The sequence below is a fragment of the Podarcis raffonei genome, chromosome 8, assembly GCF_027172205.1.
Source record: "Podarcis raffonei isolate rPodRaf1 chromosome 8, rPodRaf1.pri, whole genome shotgun sequence".
Taxonomy (NCBI): domain Eukaryota; kingdom Metazoa; phylum Chordata; class Lepidosauria; order Squamata; family Lacertidae; genus Podarcis; species Podarcis raffonei.
In genome coordinates, this window is record NC_070609.1 from 70,637,003 (window position 1) to 70,652,825 (window position 15,823).

At 44.9% G+C, this 15,823-nt stretch overlaps 1 protein-coding gene across 1 annotated transcript in view; it reads right to left on the reverse strand.

Annotated features, from left to right (window-relative positions):
• GABRD (gamma-aminobutyric acid type A receptor subunit delta) overlaps nucleotides 1-14,155 on the reverse strand; it is a 35,724-nt gene extending 21,569 nt beyond the window's left edge. Inside the window, exon 1 of the mRNA XM_053400691.1 lies at nucleotides 13,620-14,155. Coding sequence (XP_053256666.1) covers nucleotides 13,620-13,687 — 68 coding nt within the window. The 5' untranslated portion in view covers nucleotides 13,688-14,155. The remainder of the gene's footprint in view (nucleotides 1-13,619) is intronic.
• Nucleotides 14,156-15,823: the final 1,668 nt, after the last annotated feature.

Genomic DNA, 15,823 nt, shown 5'->3' on the forward strand with positions numbered 1-15,823 from the left:
CTGCCTCTTTGGAAATCCTGAAGAACGTCCTGCTTCTCCTTACCTGGGACCAGTTTGCTACAGGTCAGCATCTCAAAGCAGGGCCTGGTGCTATTTCCACCACCATTAAAAGCACACCTCTTTAGGACAGCCTCTCAGTCATTCTGGGGTCACCACATGAATTCTCTCTTGCATTGGCCTCTGGGATAATCCAGAGCAATTCACGTACCCTTTCCATCTGCCATTCCTGACTCTAAGTGATGCTCACTGTAAATATGTTCTATATTTTGAAATGTAATTGAAAAAGCATTAGGCTTAATTCACAGCAACCTTGCAAACATGCAAAAAAAAACAAGAACAAAAAACCCACCAGATTTCCTTTTCCCTGCTACACCACATAGTGCACTCTTTAGATCTATACAGCGTCTACATTTTAAAAGCTTTTCTTCTCTTAGGTTAAAAGATTGCACGAAGTACGTGACAAATTATCTGCAAATAGACATGCTTCAATTCTTCTTTTAAAAAATACAGATTCTTCCTACAAACAAAATATAAGAGATTATGTTTCTATTTTTAATTAAAGAATGAAATACCATGGTTTGCTGGAGGGGTTTAGAGGGCTGAATGCTCAGTATCACACCACCTAAACAAAGGATAAGTGAATTTGTCACACACACAAAAAAGAACCCTCTGTTCCATTTTCCATTCCCTCCCCCAATGACCCACATGGCTGTCTTATTCCTTGTGTACTTGGAGTCTCGCAGTGCCCTCATTGTCATACACACACACAAACGCTTACACATTTATTCCCTGTGGGTAACACTGCATTAATTTCCCCTAAAATAGCCTGTCCTGTGTCGAGTTAAAAGCAAAAAGGGTGTCGGTTCTTTAGTTTAAAGACACACTAGGGAAAATACTGTAATTTATCATAGCGACTACTCAGAATTTAACCCTCGAAGCTGGAGCATTGGAAATAGGAGGATTTGCAGGATACAGTGCATGTGTGTTTATAAGCACGTGCACCATATACAAGGTGCATCACCACCCCGCTCCACCCCATGCACCAGGATTCAAGTGCAATCGAGAGATACACAAGTGGGATGGCCAGTACTGGGGTGCTTGTTGGTTTCATTCTGATAGACGTAAAAGAAAGAGGCTTTGCCCTGTCAGACTTTCAATTGTATTACAGGGAAGCTTGCTTGCGTTGACTAAAGGAATGGATCGTATTGGAAAATGCAGACATTTGGAAGGCCAACATATATAATATGGCTGGCATGCCTTTGGTATGTGAATGCTAAAGTTTATAAGAGTTTTACAAACCACATTATTAGGAAGTATTGATACTTTTGAATTATGGTGCTGGAAGAGACTCCTGAGAGTCCCATGGACTGCAAGAAGATCAAACCTCTCCATTCTGAAGGAAATCAGCCCTGAATGCTCACTGGAAGGACAGATCCTGAAGCTGAGGCTCCAATACTTTGGCCACCTCATGAGAAGAGAAGACTCCCTGGAAAAGACCCTGATGTTGGGAAAGATTGAGGGCACAAGGAGAAGGGGACAACAGAGGACGAGATGGCTGGATAGTGTTGTCGAAGCTACCAGCATGAGTTTGACCAAACTGTGGGAGGCAGTGGAAGACAGGAGTGCCTGGTGTGCTCTGGTCCATGGGGTCACGAAGAGTCGGACACGACTAAACAACAACAACAAATTTGTATAGAGTTTAGGAGAAATATAAGAGAAGAAGAAGAGAAGAGTTTTGGATTTGATATCCCGCCTTTCACTCCCCTTCAGGAGTCTCAAAGCGGCTAACATTCTCCTTTCCCTTCCTCCCCCACAACAAACACTCTGTGAGGTGAGCGGGGCTGAGAGACTTCAAAGAAGTGTAACTAGCCCAAGGTCACCCAGCAGCTGCATGTGGAGGAGCGGAGACGCGAACCCGGTTCCCCAGATTACAAGACTACCGCTCTTAACCACTACACCACACTGGCTACTTGCTGGAAAGAAAAACACCTTTATGACTATCCCCCATTTAAGCAATTACAATTAAAAGAGTTAATATGGACAGACAATGGGCGACCTATAGGGAACTGTTGGACCTTACAGGGAGGGAACCCAGACTGAAACCAATGCAAGATGTAAGTAGCCAAGTTTCCGACACTGGTTACAGTATCATCTGGTTCCGACACTGGTTACAGTAAACATATGATATGTTTAAGTTAGATTTTAAAAATGGGTTCCTGGACCAAAGCTCACAATTTGAAAGACAATTATTACAGAATAAGAATAAGTTATTGTCCAAGATGTATAACCTCTTATTAGAATGGGAAACAAAAGACAAGCTAGTCAAAGCTTCAATGACACACTGGGCAATAGATACAGGACACAACATAGATTTAAACCTCTGGGGGAAACTTTGGAAGAATGATTTGAAATTTACTGCATGTTACTCACTGAAAGAGAAATATATGAAAATGATTCACAGATAGTATTTGACCCAGAGTTGGCTAAGATGTATAAAGCAGAAACAGATGTGTGTTGGAAATATAAAGAAATGAAGGGAACATTTTTTTCATATGTGGTGGACATGTAAAAAGGTAAAAGAATATTGGGAAATGAGTTAAAAAAAATGTTTAAAATAACTTTCCCAATAGGACCAGAGTCCTTTTTGTTGGGAATAATCCAGACTGAAATCCTAAGTGTCAACAAAATTTATTTATTTATGCAACAATGGCCACCTGAGTTTTGTTAGCCTCAAAATGGAAAGTGAGGGAGGTCCCAGGCAAAGGGGACCGGCAACTTAAGATGGTAGAATATGCAAAGCTTGCAGGTTTAACATATAAGACATATAAGAGAGCAGTAACAACATATATTCAAAGAAGAGTGGAAAATATTTACTGAGTATATGGAAAATACAGTGGTACCTCGGGTTAAGTACTTAATTCGTTCCGGAGGTCTGTTCTTAACCTGAAACTGCTCTTAACCTGAAGCACCACTTTAGCTAATGGGGCCTCCCACTGCCGCCATGCCGCCAGAGCACGATTTCTGTTCTCATCCTGAAGCAAAGTTCTTAACCCGAGGTACTATTTCTGGGTTAGCGGAGTCTGTAACCTGAAGCATATGTAACCTGAAGCGTCTGTAACCCGAGGTACCACTGTAACTGTACACAGCTGAAAACGCTTGGCAGCTTAAGATAAAATTAACGGTGTAATTAATATTCAAGTGATATAAAAGTGGAGAACTGGCTAAAATGGTTATAGCAAAATATGCAGGAATGAAAGATAACTAAAATGAACCAAGGAAAGAGGAGGGAAGTCACTGGATATCTAACAGTATGTTAATGTTTATTTTAAGATGTGAAACTGAAAATTTAATAAAAAATAATTTTAAGAAAGAATGCATTTGTTCATTATTTAGTTATTTTAAGAATTCATATGCTGCCCTTCAAATATAAATATTTCTCGGGTGGCTTTGAGATGAAAGATATAAAAATACAGAAACAACAGAATAGTTGAATAAGCAGAAGCTCTGCCCTGCAGGTAGCTTTCCAAAGCCACCTTTTGTTTATTAGCTTTCAGCTGGACAATGCCCAAGTTTGAAAGATCTTTCCCCAGATTCTACAGGCCACAGGGCTTACATCTGACGAACTGCAGAAAATGTGGTTTCTGTGAAGGATTCTGTAAATGCAGTTTGACTGCATTTGTATAGGACACTGAAGCTGCGTTTTCTACATAGCTCAGCTGGGTAGCTGGCTTTTAAGACAGCATTAAAAAGCAAAGCATAAGCTTAAAGTTTTAATTGGATTTATTTTCTTTCTTTCTTTTTGCGATGTAAACCATAATGTTATAGTGTTCCTGTACTATTAAAAGAGGAAAAGCAATTCCCGCTTGGAAGACGATTTGGCATGAATAAGCTTGCCAAAACAAAAAACTGGCCTGTCCTACCACCTGAAGGACTAACAAATTTCTTACAGCACACCAGCATTTTCCAGATGCCTGTGACGAGTTTGCACTTGAGGACATTGACTCTAGCCCACAAAAGTTCAATCCACCTAGGAAATCTGTCAGTTTCAATTTCTCAGTTTTTTTCCAGTCTTCATGTCCTCCACATTTCCACATCAGTTTGGGATAAAAATATATATATTCTCATACATCAGCATTTCATAATGAAATGTGCACGTTTGTCTGCAATTTTGCCTAATTGCACATTTTTGCAAAGCAGTTTCCCCTAGTACTGTATAATGTACTTTCATTGGTATATGCATTTTTTGCACTCTTTACCCTAGTACACACATTTTTCTGCACATTACAAGACTGTAGAGCGGCATTGCAAAATTAGGAGAAGTGTGAGTTTCGAAGGATGGCTATTTTGGTTTGTGTATTGTTTCAGAAATTGTGAATTAGGTAGATTTGCCTATAAGGGCTCACCCGCACAGGTCCATGATTTGTAGGCACAGATCTGAGCATGGGTTTTTTTTTGGGGGGGGGATCCCCACCACCTTTCCTGGGAAAACCCAGTTTACTGCTGAAATGTTCCCCCACCCCAGATTGACATTTATTCTGAGAACTGAACATGGGCTCTATCCCATGATAAAGAACATGATTTGCGCAAAGAAGGCCCCAGGTGCAAACCATCTCCAGTTAAACCAAATAAAACAGGGAGCAGGGGGGTGGCAGAGATCTCTGCCTGAACTCTGGAGAAAAACTGCTAGTCAAGAGTAGACAGTACCAACTGCCTTGGACATAATGATTGGCAGCTGAGGCCTTGCTGTTGGTGCTGCAGCCAGGTGCTGTCCATGGCAGTTACCCATAGCAAGGTCTTTTCAGTGGTGGCTCCCTGTTTGTGGAATGCCCTCCCTAATGAGGTGTGCCTGTCTCCATCATTATTAACATTCAGGAGGAATGTGAAAACATTCCTTTTTACCCAGGCATTTGTGGTTGAAGGATACTGTTCCTGGCAACCTCGAGATCACTGGATGGAGTAATGTTTTAAACTGTAAATGCTCTTAGAAGGTTCTTTCACTCTAATTGTTTACAGAATGCTTTAACTGCCATTAGATAGATAGATAGATAGATAGTGGATTGATTTGTTGCTCTGGACTCCTTCAGGATGAAGAGCAGATTATAAATTCAATAAATAAAGGAATACTGGGCTAGATGGACCAATAGCCTACCTTAGTATAAGACGACTTCCTAATTTTCTCATGGCTGCAGACAAGACTGCTGTTAAAAGAGCAGACTTTACTCTGGGTGTCCCTCCTTTCCCACATCTGTCCCCAACAGACCACTGTCCTTGATTTCTTTTTCCGCTTGGGAGATTCTTCCAAAAATTTCATTTGTGCAATTTGCTAGCGTCGTCGCTCTTCGAGGTTCAGCTCCCTCCCCCTGGATCTCCAGAAGCTTAAGGAAGGTGAGTGGGTGGACGGTTGGATGCAAAGCATCTCAAGTGCACATGTTGGCAAATGCAGACACGAGGAGAGCACTGAAAAAGCACACCATGCACTGCACTGTTTGCTGCTTCGCACATTTTTGCAACTGCTGTTGGTAACACATAGTGGGACAAAGTGTGTTTTGTTCGAGACTGTCTTGAAGCAAAACAACACAAACACTCTCTTGTCGTCTAACAAAAGTGGGTCTTCAGGAATGCATAATAACACAGATTAGGAGTGGAGGAGAAACTCAATTTTGTTTGCATTTTAATGAGAGACGTCTGAAACTAATATGTGGGAATGGGTCTATATTTTACTTATCATCCTGATCTCCCAGGAGAAAGTCACTATTGTTTTAATTCACACAAGAGCAGAGTATAGGTGGTTTACTAGAACCCCAGAGGGATGGGGGTGGGAGACGACAAATTTGCTTTCATTTGCATTCCAGTTAGAAACTAACTAATTCACATTTCTAAAACCAATACATGAACTGAAATACGCTTGTTGAAATTCACACTTCTCTGAATTTTGCGGTATGCACAAGCAATATTTCCAAAAAAACATACAATGTTAAAGCAAAAATTTAATGACAGTAATGTACAATGCATTGATGGGGAGATTGCTTGTAAAAATGAATAAATCATAACTGCATAGAAAAATGTGGTTATTAGGACAAGATTACACTAAAATGGGTAAGGAGTTTTCATGATTTTTTTAAATTAAAAAAATCAGAGATTGCTGCAGAAATGTGGAAAGTAAGATAGGAAGAATGAGAAACTGAGAGATATTGACAGATTCGCCCAACCCTGGTGCAGAGGTGATCTTGGTATGAAAAGTGTCCCCATCCTCACTTATCACTAAAGGTAAAGTTAAAGGGACCCCTGACCATTAGGTCCAGTCGTGACCGACTCTGGGGTTGTGGTGCTCATCTCACTTTATTGGCTGAGGGAGCCGGCGTACAGCTTCCGGGTCATGTGGCCAGCATGACTAAGCTGCTTCTGGCGAACCAGAGCAGAGCACGGACATGCCGTTTACCTTCCCGCCGGAGTGGTACCTATTTATCTACTTGCACTTTGACGTGCTTTCGAACTGCTAGGTTGGCAGGAGCAGGGACCGAGCAACGGGAGCTCACCCCATCGCGGGGATTCGAACCACCGACCTTCTGATTGGCAAGTCCTAGGCTCTGTGGTTTAACCCACAGCACCACTCGCATCCCTCACTTATCACTATAATAGGCTAAAAACACACACACATATACTATAGTAAAAATGCATGCAGTTTATGAAAGTCTGCAAAGCAGTCCTAAATGCTTCAGCAACATAACAGACAGCAAACACCATCACTGCAGTCCATTGAAAACTGTTGCTTCTACCTGAAAGCGAAAAGAGGTCAGTGAAGACACCAGGCGGATCTCAGTGGGGAGAGCATTCCCCAACATATAAGTCCCCACTGCCCCCACCAGCTGAATTTCCACCCACAGTACAGCAGGAAGGGTCTCAGGAGATGAGTGAAGTTCCTGAGCTGAATCAGAGGGGAGGCGAAAGTGATGAAAGTACTAGGCTATGCACAGCTTTAGGTGCGGCTGGGGAAGGAAAAGCTTTCCAGCTTACCTAGCTTTTTGAGAAACGTTCTGAGGGCCATATGCCAGCGGTGGGCGGGGCCAAGGGCAAAAGTGGGCAGGGCAACAGATTAAATGTTCCTTTTGCACCATAGGCTTCTCTCTGCACGTGCTCACACATTTCTGCCTTCCATCCAGGCAATCAAGAGGCATTATCTGAGTCCCAGCCAGGCAAATATAGTCAAGGTCAAGCCAGGTCAGTGAGGGCCATGGCCTAGGGAGAATAGCAAGGACCAGAGGGAGAGGCCTGGGGGGCTGCATTTGGCCCCGGGCATGAAGTTCTTGACCCCGATCCGTGCTTTAGGTTTACAATAACATTTTATTTTGCCATGAATTTATTTTGAATACGTACATAATTGTTGGGCTAGCTCCGTTGCTAGAGCATGAGACTGTTAAGCTCAGGGTCATGGGTTTGAGCCTCACTGTGGGCAAAAGATTCCTGCATTGCAGGGGGTTGGACTAGATGGCCCTCAGGGTCCCTTCCAACTCTACGATTCTACAAACGAGATACTAATAATTGATACTTAGGCCTGAATCTAATTGAGTTCTGTTCAGAGTGGGCCCACTGAAATCAATGGACCCAAATTAGACATGTCTGTTAACTTCAGTAGTTCTGCTCTAAATATAACTAGCACCAGATACAACCTATTGTTAATTTCAAGTAATATGTCATCAACGATATCATTGCTGATATATAATTAAACGAAATCCTTCTGTTTGATGCACTGATTAAGCTCAACAAATCAATCAGATCAGAAGGTGTTCCCACTACAAAATAAACCTCCAAATTCACAATGTTTATCTCTCCCACAATAATATATATCCACTATATTCTTGAATTCCAATAACTACAAACTCTACTTGTTTTATGACGTTATCATCCCATCGTCTCCCTTCCCTTTCCCGCTTGTTTGGCCTCTATGTTGTTTAGTCGTTTAGTCGTGTCCGACTCTTCATGACCCCATGGACCAGAGCACGCCAGAGTTAAGCAGCCAGACTGTGGGAAAGTATGGCTTTTTCCATGCCTGACATATCCTCCTACAGTATGAACTGCTGTCAAAAGACGAACGGTGATTTCATGATCTTCCCAGGGCAGCACTTATTTAATATAACCAAAGAATATTGACTAGAACTTTTAAATTGCTTTTTGAGAGCCTGTCCTCTGGAACAATTGGGCTGGCAATGCCTGCCTGGGTACAGTTTGTTCAGGCATTTCAGGACTGTTAATTTTTAGATTGGACAGTTCAGTATTTTGCTTTAGCAGTTTGATGCTGGATTTTTTTTATTATTATTTTTTTGCTGGCAGTGGGTTGTATCCAAGTAAGCCCTACTCAGAGTAGACCCATTCATATTAATGGACCCAAGTTAGTCTACCCTGAGTAAGACTAGAATTGGCTACAACCCAGTATGTGTTTTAATTTGATTTATAGAATCATAGAAATGTTGGAAGGGACCGCAACGGCCATCTAGTCCAACAGCCTGAAATGCAGGGATCTCAATTTGTATTCCAGCCTTGTGATTTTAGGGTTTCTGCTTAGGGTGACATCCAGTGCTACTCCTAACAGACATAACTAACAGGTCTATTAGTTTCACTGGGCCTCTCTGAGTAGGACTTAGTTGGATACATACAACCCTTAAAGCTTTGAGGGGAGAGATGTTCCTCCCTTTGGAAAGCTCTGTAGCATTTAACTGTGGTTAATAAAAGCATCCTAAAGTTTTCTCCTTGATAACAGGAATCAAAATCCCAAATCTAAAGACTTCAATCTTACACTAAGAGTAAGTCTCTTTGAACTCAGCAGGACTTCTAAATGCTCCTAAATGAGGTACAGACAGAGGGGATTGCGCTGCTAAATCCTAACTTGGCTCCTGCAGCTTGTCACGCAGTGGTGGGCTGGGGAAGTGGTTCTCACTAAAATTCCCCCTTCAACACTAGCTATTAAAAAGCACTGGGTTAGCTGTGCATTTGGTCACTCTCTGTGCATCCCTCTTTTTTGAAAAATGAAAGCTTTCTCGCCTGTGCAAGGGTGATTGTGTTACCAGTGAATTCCACTCTGGCATCCTAAACCAGCAGTTCATAACTTGTGCTGTGAGGTGGGGGCAGAGAGAGAAACTCAATACCCTCTTGTGCAAGATGGCTGTTGGCTAAGCCTGACCTTAATTTTTATTTACTATTAAATGGGGGGGACGGACGACAACACACGACTTGAATACAATTTATCATCATACAATGTGGACAGTATTTAATCTTGTTGAGTTGTATCCAGTGCCAATCCTACCTAGAGGAGACCCATTGAAGTTAATGGACATGACTAACAGAGTTCTGTTAATTTAAATAGGACTCTTGTGAGTAGAACCTTGTTGGAGTCAACCCATTTTCTTGATCCTTCTCCCAAATCTCCTGCTGCCAGGTCAAGTATTTGCATATATGCCCGCCATTCCATGCTGTCTTTTGGGATTTGTCAACTTTGACCTTGATAGTAAAGGTAAAGGGACCCCTGACCATTAGGTCCAGTCGTGGCCGACTCTGGGGTTGCGGTGCTCATCTCGCTTTACTGGCTGAGGGAGCCGGCGTACGGCTTCCAGGTCATGTGGCCAGCATGACTAAGCCACTTCTGGCGAACCAGAGCAGCACACAGAAACGCCGTTTACCTTCCCACCAGAGCGGTACCTATTTATCTACGGTACTTGCACTTTGACATGCTTTCAAACTGCTAGGTTGGCAGCAGCAAGGACCGAGCAACGGGAGTTGCAGGGATTCGAACCGCCAACCTTCTGATCAGCAAGTCCTAGCCTCTGTGGTTTAACCCACAGTGCCACCCGCATCCCTTGACCTTGATAGGCTGGTTTAAATCTGTGCAGCCAGAGCAATTTGCATTTCTGTTCTTTTCCTGCTTCAGTCAACAAAACAAAACAAAAAATTACTTGGGAAAACAGATTTTCAGATAGGGACCCCCAAAACGAACCAGAAGCCATCTAAGTCGGTGACCATCACTGTTATTATTATCTGAATTTTGAACCACTGTTCTCTGAATTTCCATGAAGATGGCTCATAAGGATCCAAAACATGCTGAATCAATAAAACCCTTCCTTGTTTTTATTTCTGATGCTCCTTTTAGAACAATATTCCCTCCTTGCAAAAAAACAAAACAAAACCAAAGAAGGAAAACATTACAAATATCACAGGGGACTGTTCCCTGCCCATCTTGTCAGCCCTGAAATACCAAGATTGACCTAGGTGTAGGTTAGTAATATAATAACACCCCACAAGAATCTTCCACTGCATTATGAGCTGACACCCCCCTCCCCATCTCAGTTTCCACTGCATTATCAAATTGCTTTCTCCTACCATATCCACATCCAGAAAAGCTCCATGGCTGTTGCCTAGTTAACAGCATCCGAAGAAATGCCACCTCCAATTGCAGACAAGAGAGTTTTTCACCTATCAAATGTGCCCATGTGCACACCTGCCTGCAATTAATGGACAGATACACCATAAATGGGTCCGTTTTGTTTCTCGACACCTTTTGGCTTTCCTCGTCATAACCTTTCCCAGAGGTCAAGCAAGAGTCTGAACTGCCACACACATCCAACTGATCTCATATACATACCCTGCTTTCAGATTTAAAAATGCACAACCTTTTTAAGGAACTTGCGCCTAGCTGGAGGTTCTAGTTGTCTAAAGCACTGGTTTTTAATTGGTGGGTTGGGACCCACTACCAGATCGCAGCCTGACCTAAGGTGGGTTGCAAAAAGCAGTACTACCAACATACAAATATATATTTTGAAAAATTAAGAAATGGGTCCCCAAGTGCACCACTGGGTTATAGATCCCAAGTCCTGAATAGTTGACAGATTTGACTACAGAATTATTATTAGCAGTTGGCACCACCAGGGAAGGACTTTTGAGCAGAGTCCAGGGCCTCCACTCAGAAGGAAGACTTTGAGAACCCCAAACACAGCTGGCTTAGCACTTTTCAAAGTAATACACAGTACAATCTAAAAAGCCACCACCACCCCGCCTCAAAATAGTATTAACCCCATTGCTATTACAGTGGTACCTCAGGTTAAGTACTTAATTCGGTCTGGAGGTCCGTACTTAACCTGAAACTGTTCTTAACCTGAAGCACCACTTTAGCTAATGGGGCCTCCTGCTGCTGCTGCTGCTGCCGCGCCGCTGGAGCACAATTTCTGTTCTCATCCTGAAGCAAAGTTCTTAACCTGAAGCAATATTTCTGGGTTAACGGAGTCTGTAACCTGAAGCGTATGTAACCTGAAGCATATGTAACCCGAGGAACCACTGTATTGCTATTATCATGTTTACATCAAAACATATCCCAGCCTCCAGGGAGTTAAGTTTGCAAAAACATTTGCTAGAACACCCCCACCTCCCCAGGGTAGTCAAATGTAAATGAGGATGGGATCCATAGAAATTAATTGACCCAAGTGGATCAGCTCCAAGTGGCACTAATATAGGACACAACCGAATGTGACTATCATAATTGCTATATGGACCATTAGTTTATTATTAGCAGTGTAAATGTAACACTGCTTCCCTTGTCCCGTCTGGCACAGGTTTACTCAGAAGCAAGCCCCAGACTTACTCAGAGTGAAATACTGCATATAGGACTGCACCTTTTGAAAAGGGCAGAGGAAGGGAGACTGTCTACCTATGTGATCTGATCACCTCTGGCTGTCTTTGAGTATGCACTGAGTGTTTCTTTCTTCAACTTCAGATAGCTATGGAGAAACCGAAAGGGGGGGTGGGGGGCTTTCAGCAAAGGGTTGGATTCAACTAAGTCCTACTCAGAGTAGACACACTGAAATGAATGGGACAAAGTTATGTCTAGCCATTCCAAAGGGTCTACTGTGAGCAGGAGTAAAGTTGCATACAAGCCACTGAGCCTACTCTCAGTAGGGCACAACCCACATTTGGGAAGAAAATGAATATATATTTTACGCTCTGGTCCATAGCTCCTCAAAGTGATACCCAACCCCTTGGATGAACTCTCTAGGGAGATCCCCCGTTCCCTCCTGTCTAACAAGTAGGGCATATTTTGATGATTCTCTCTTCTACTGCAGAAAACCTCCTCCTCCTCTCCCCTGCCAAGTGATCAGTGCAGCCTTCATCCGCCGCCCTTGGGGAGACCCAAGAGGGGCATCCGTTTGAGGGCAAAACTCCAAAGCCTTGCAGACAGATCTGCAGCGGCGACTCCCGAGTTCGAATCTCGCCTCCCAGTGCGGGGGAACTCTCAGCAAAGTCTGGTCTCTCTCCCTCCCTCCCTCTCTCTCTCTCTCTCTCTCTCTCTCTCTCTCTCTCTTGTTCAAGCCCCTCGTTCTCATCCTCGTTGGTAAAAGGGATGAGGGGTGTGTACGTACATCAATCTGTGTCTATCTCCGAGTGCGTTATTATCGTCCTTTATTGCGCACACTTCAGACGTACAGTTCATTTCTGCGCGCAATGCTTTCTTGCAAACGGGGAAATAATACCCCCGGCCAAGCGCCCCCTAGGGCAGGGTGATGCAAGCCAACCAGCCCCTCCAACTGGGAGCGAACCCCCATTTTAACCCCAGTGCGACTTTCCTACTGAACTTACATAGGATGGGCTGAGAGCCTTTGTTAAGGGGGGTCTGGGGAGAGAGTTGTGCGTCGTGTACTTTCCTTTCCCAGCTCGCATAGTGCACGAGCTCGTCGAAATCTCATAAACACTCTGCACATACCCAGAGGCAGCCTGTAATAGGAAAGCTCTGTGGCACAAGGAAGGGGGAAGAGAGATTCCTGAGCTAACATTAACTCGAATCCTCGGTGCCCCATTAATACTTTGGGGATAGAACCAGCGATGGTCGGAAGTAAAGAAAGAAGGAACTCCTGTACTTTTTAAGAGTTGCGCAGAAAAAAAGACATTTTCAGCGCAGGGGCTGGAGGCAGGCGGGGGAGAGGATCCCCCTCTCCTTACACAACTATTTAAGGGCTAAGAAGGCCGGTGGTCCAGCCCTTTCTCTTGGTCACCCTAGGACAATGGGGAGCCCATTGGTCACCCATGTTGGGCACCGCTATTGGGCACGCTGGCTGCTGGCCGGCAGGGTCCAGCAAACACCCGTAGAGCCACAGCTGCTCCGCATCCCTGTCCCAGGATAAGTTGCAGTTTCGCTGGATCTTGCATTAAAAGAAACAACCCCCCCAACCGCCTCCTAATACTCAGCACTAGGGTCCTCAGAAGCAAGCCCCACTTTGCCCTGTAATGCTGGGAGATCCTTCAGAGCAAAGCCCGGCTGACCTCTGCAACGCTCGGCTTCCGGGCTGACGCGCACAGGATCGCGCCTCCAGGGCGCTTAGGATGGCAGGCGTGCAGCCTAACCACTAGGCAACCCTACCTCGGGAGTGAGTCCTGCTCTGCTCCAGTCGCCTTCCTCCTAAGTTAAGCGCGCCTGGGGCTTGCAGCCCAAAGCCTTCGTCAGAGAGAAGTTTCCCTGCGCTCAGTCAAACATCCTCCCAGCTGGGATCTCTGCCTTTAGACCTATTTTTTAAAATAATAAAGCAACAAACCCCATTCTAACTAGAGAAGGGAGTCGCTTCCCACGGTGCGCTTGCTCCTCTTACCTGGTGCAGGTGTGCTGTTGGGTGCAGAGCAGGAGTAAGGAAGGCAAAACCCAGGTCAAAAATTCCATCTTTTCCTATATACGTGTGTGTGTATTTAGATAGGTCCCCAGCGCTGTTCAGACGAGGAGAAGTTGGCAAATCCCGGTTGGGCGGCAGCAGCAGCAGCGGCGGCGGCGCATCCTGCGATGGGGTAACGTCGCCATCCTCCCGAGAGCATCCACAGACTGGTCCTTCTCCTGCCCAGGGAGGAAGTTGGCAGAGAGCAAGTCCTCCTCACGCCAAGTGGCTCAGTCGCCGCCAAGGCGGCCGCGCAGCTCCCACCATCGCCCCGGAGTTGGAGCCGGGGTAGCGAGAGAGGGATGCAGAGCTACTCCGGGACAGGCACTACCTGGCTGCCCTGCCTTGCCCCGCTCCGCTCAGAGGGGCGCCTTCCCTGGATGCCAAAGGCAACGCGCACCCGGGCACCCTAAAAATGGCACCCTGCCCCACATGGCGCTCGCTCTCTCCCTCCCTCTCCCTCCCTCCCTCCCTCCCCTCCCTTCTCCAAGAAGGGGAAATTATTCTCCCGTTATTCTTCTTTAAACATAAAAAAGCAGATCCGTACAAAGCTGGTGGCCGAAAATAAACCTTCTCCGAAATTACAGATTTTGAGCATTACCAGAGAGAGCGCAGCAGCTGGAGGAGGAGGAGGAGGAGGAGGAGGACTCAGCGCCTCTCCACGTGCTCAGTTCGAGCCCAGATTTTGATTATATGTATATAAATAAATAAATAAATAAATAAAAAAGAGCAGTCAGGCGGTCCCCAAGGCACAGCAAAGCGGGGTTGGGGAGAAGGCAGAGGAGGATGGCAGGAATTATTGGGAAGGAGGGTCTTGGAAAAAGAAGGCGAATTCTCTTTCTCCCCCACCCCCTACCTTTATTCTTCCTGGGAAAAACAAGCTGTCAGTTTCAGGAGGGATGGGTGGGTGTTAGAAGCACGCTCTTCTCCCCCGCATCCGTCAGTTTCAGCTCCAGAGGTTTTTTTTTTTTTTTTTAGTGGGGGGTAACAGAAGCAGAGTAGTGCAAAAATGCCCGAATAAACTCAGCCACCCAATTTTGGGGAGAGGGTGAGAGTGTGAACAAAGAACTTTGTTTGAGCTCAAGGTTTCAGAAATCGTCCTGGAAGGGGGAGGGGCAAAATTGGTCCCCCCCCCCAGAGGTAGAATTGTCTTGGTGATTGGGGAAGGGCTGTCGCTCTGTGGTTAAGCACCGGCTTTGGGCGCAGAAGGTCCCATGTCCAATGCCCAGCAATATCTGTTCAGGGTGGGAAAGACTCCCTGTCCGGAATCCTGGACAGCTGCTGCCAGTCAGTGCAGTCAGTACTGGGGTAGGGGGGCCAGTGGTCTGCCTGGGTCTTAAGGGAAGGACAGCAGATTAGTTATCAGAGCACCTGCCCTGCATGCGCAAGGTCTCATGTTCACTCCCTGACCACCTTTAGTTGGAGTGGGGAAAATTCCCTGCCTCAGCCACTGCCAGTCAGAGGAGACAACGCTGAGCTGGGTGAACCAAAGATCTGTCTCCATATCAGGCAATTTCCTAGGAGGAGAGTTGGAGTCCAACATTAGTCAGCAGAGCAGGAGGCTCTTAATCTCAGGTTTGTGGGTTTGAGCCCCATGCTGGGCAAAAGATTCCTGCATTGCCGGAAGTTGGACTATTAAGTGACCCTGGTTCTCCCATCCAACTCTACAATTCTATGATCTGGAGGGCTGTAGGTGCACTTTGCGTGGCAAGTGCTGTAGTGCTTAGAGTGTCTGACTAGGACTTGGGAGGCCAAGGTTCAAATACCCATTCTGCCACGAATGAAGCCCACAGGATAACCATAGGCCGGTCACAATCTCTCAGTCACAGGGTGTGGATAAAATGGAGAGAGGGAGAACCAGGTATGCCACCTTTATTTTATTTTATTTTTTAAATTTTTATTGGTTTTTTCCACACATAATACAAGACAATACAACACAATACAAGACATACAAACATATAAACACGTATAATTTCTTAACCTTTCATTTCTTAAGCCTTCTTTCAGCGACTTCCCCATACCTCCCCTTTCTGCATCCCTGTTATCAATCTTTTCAGCATCCCCTAATTTCAATATAATACTTTCTTTAGATCTTATTTCTCATATCCAATTGCTAATCACTGCAATTCTTTTTTGCATTACCCAAA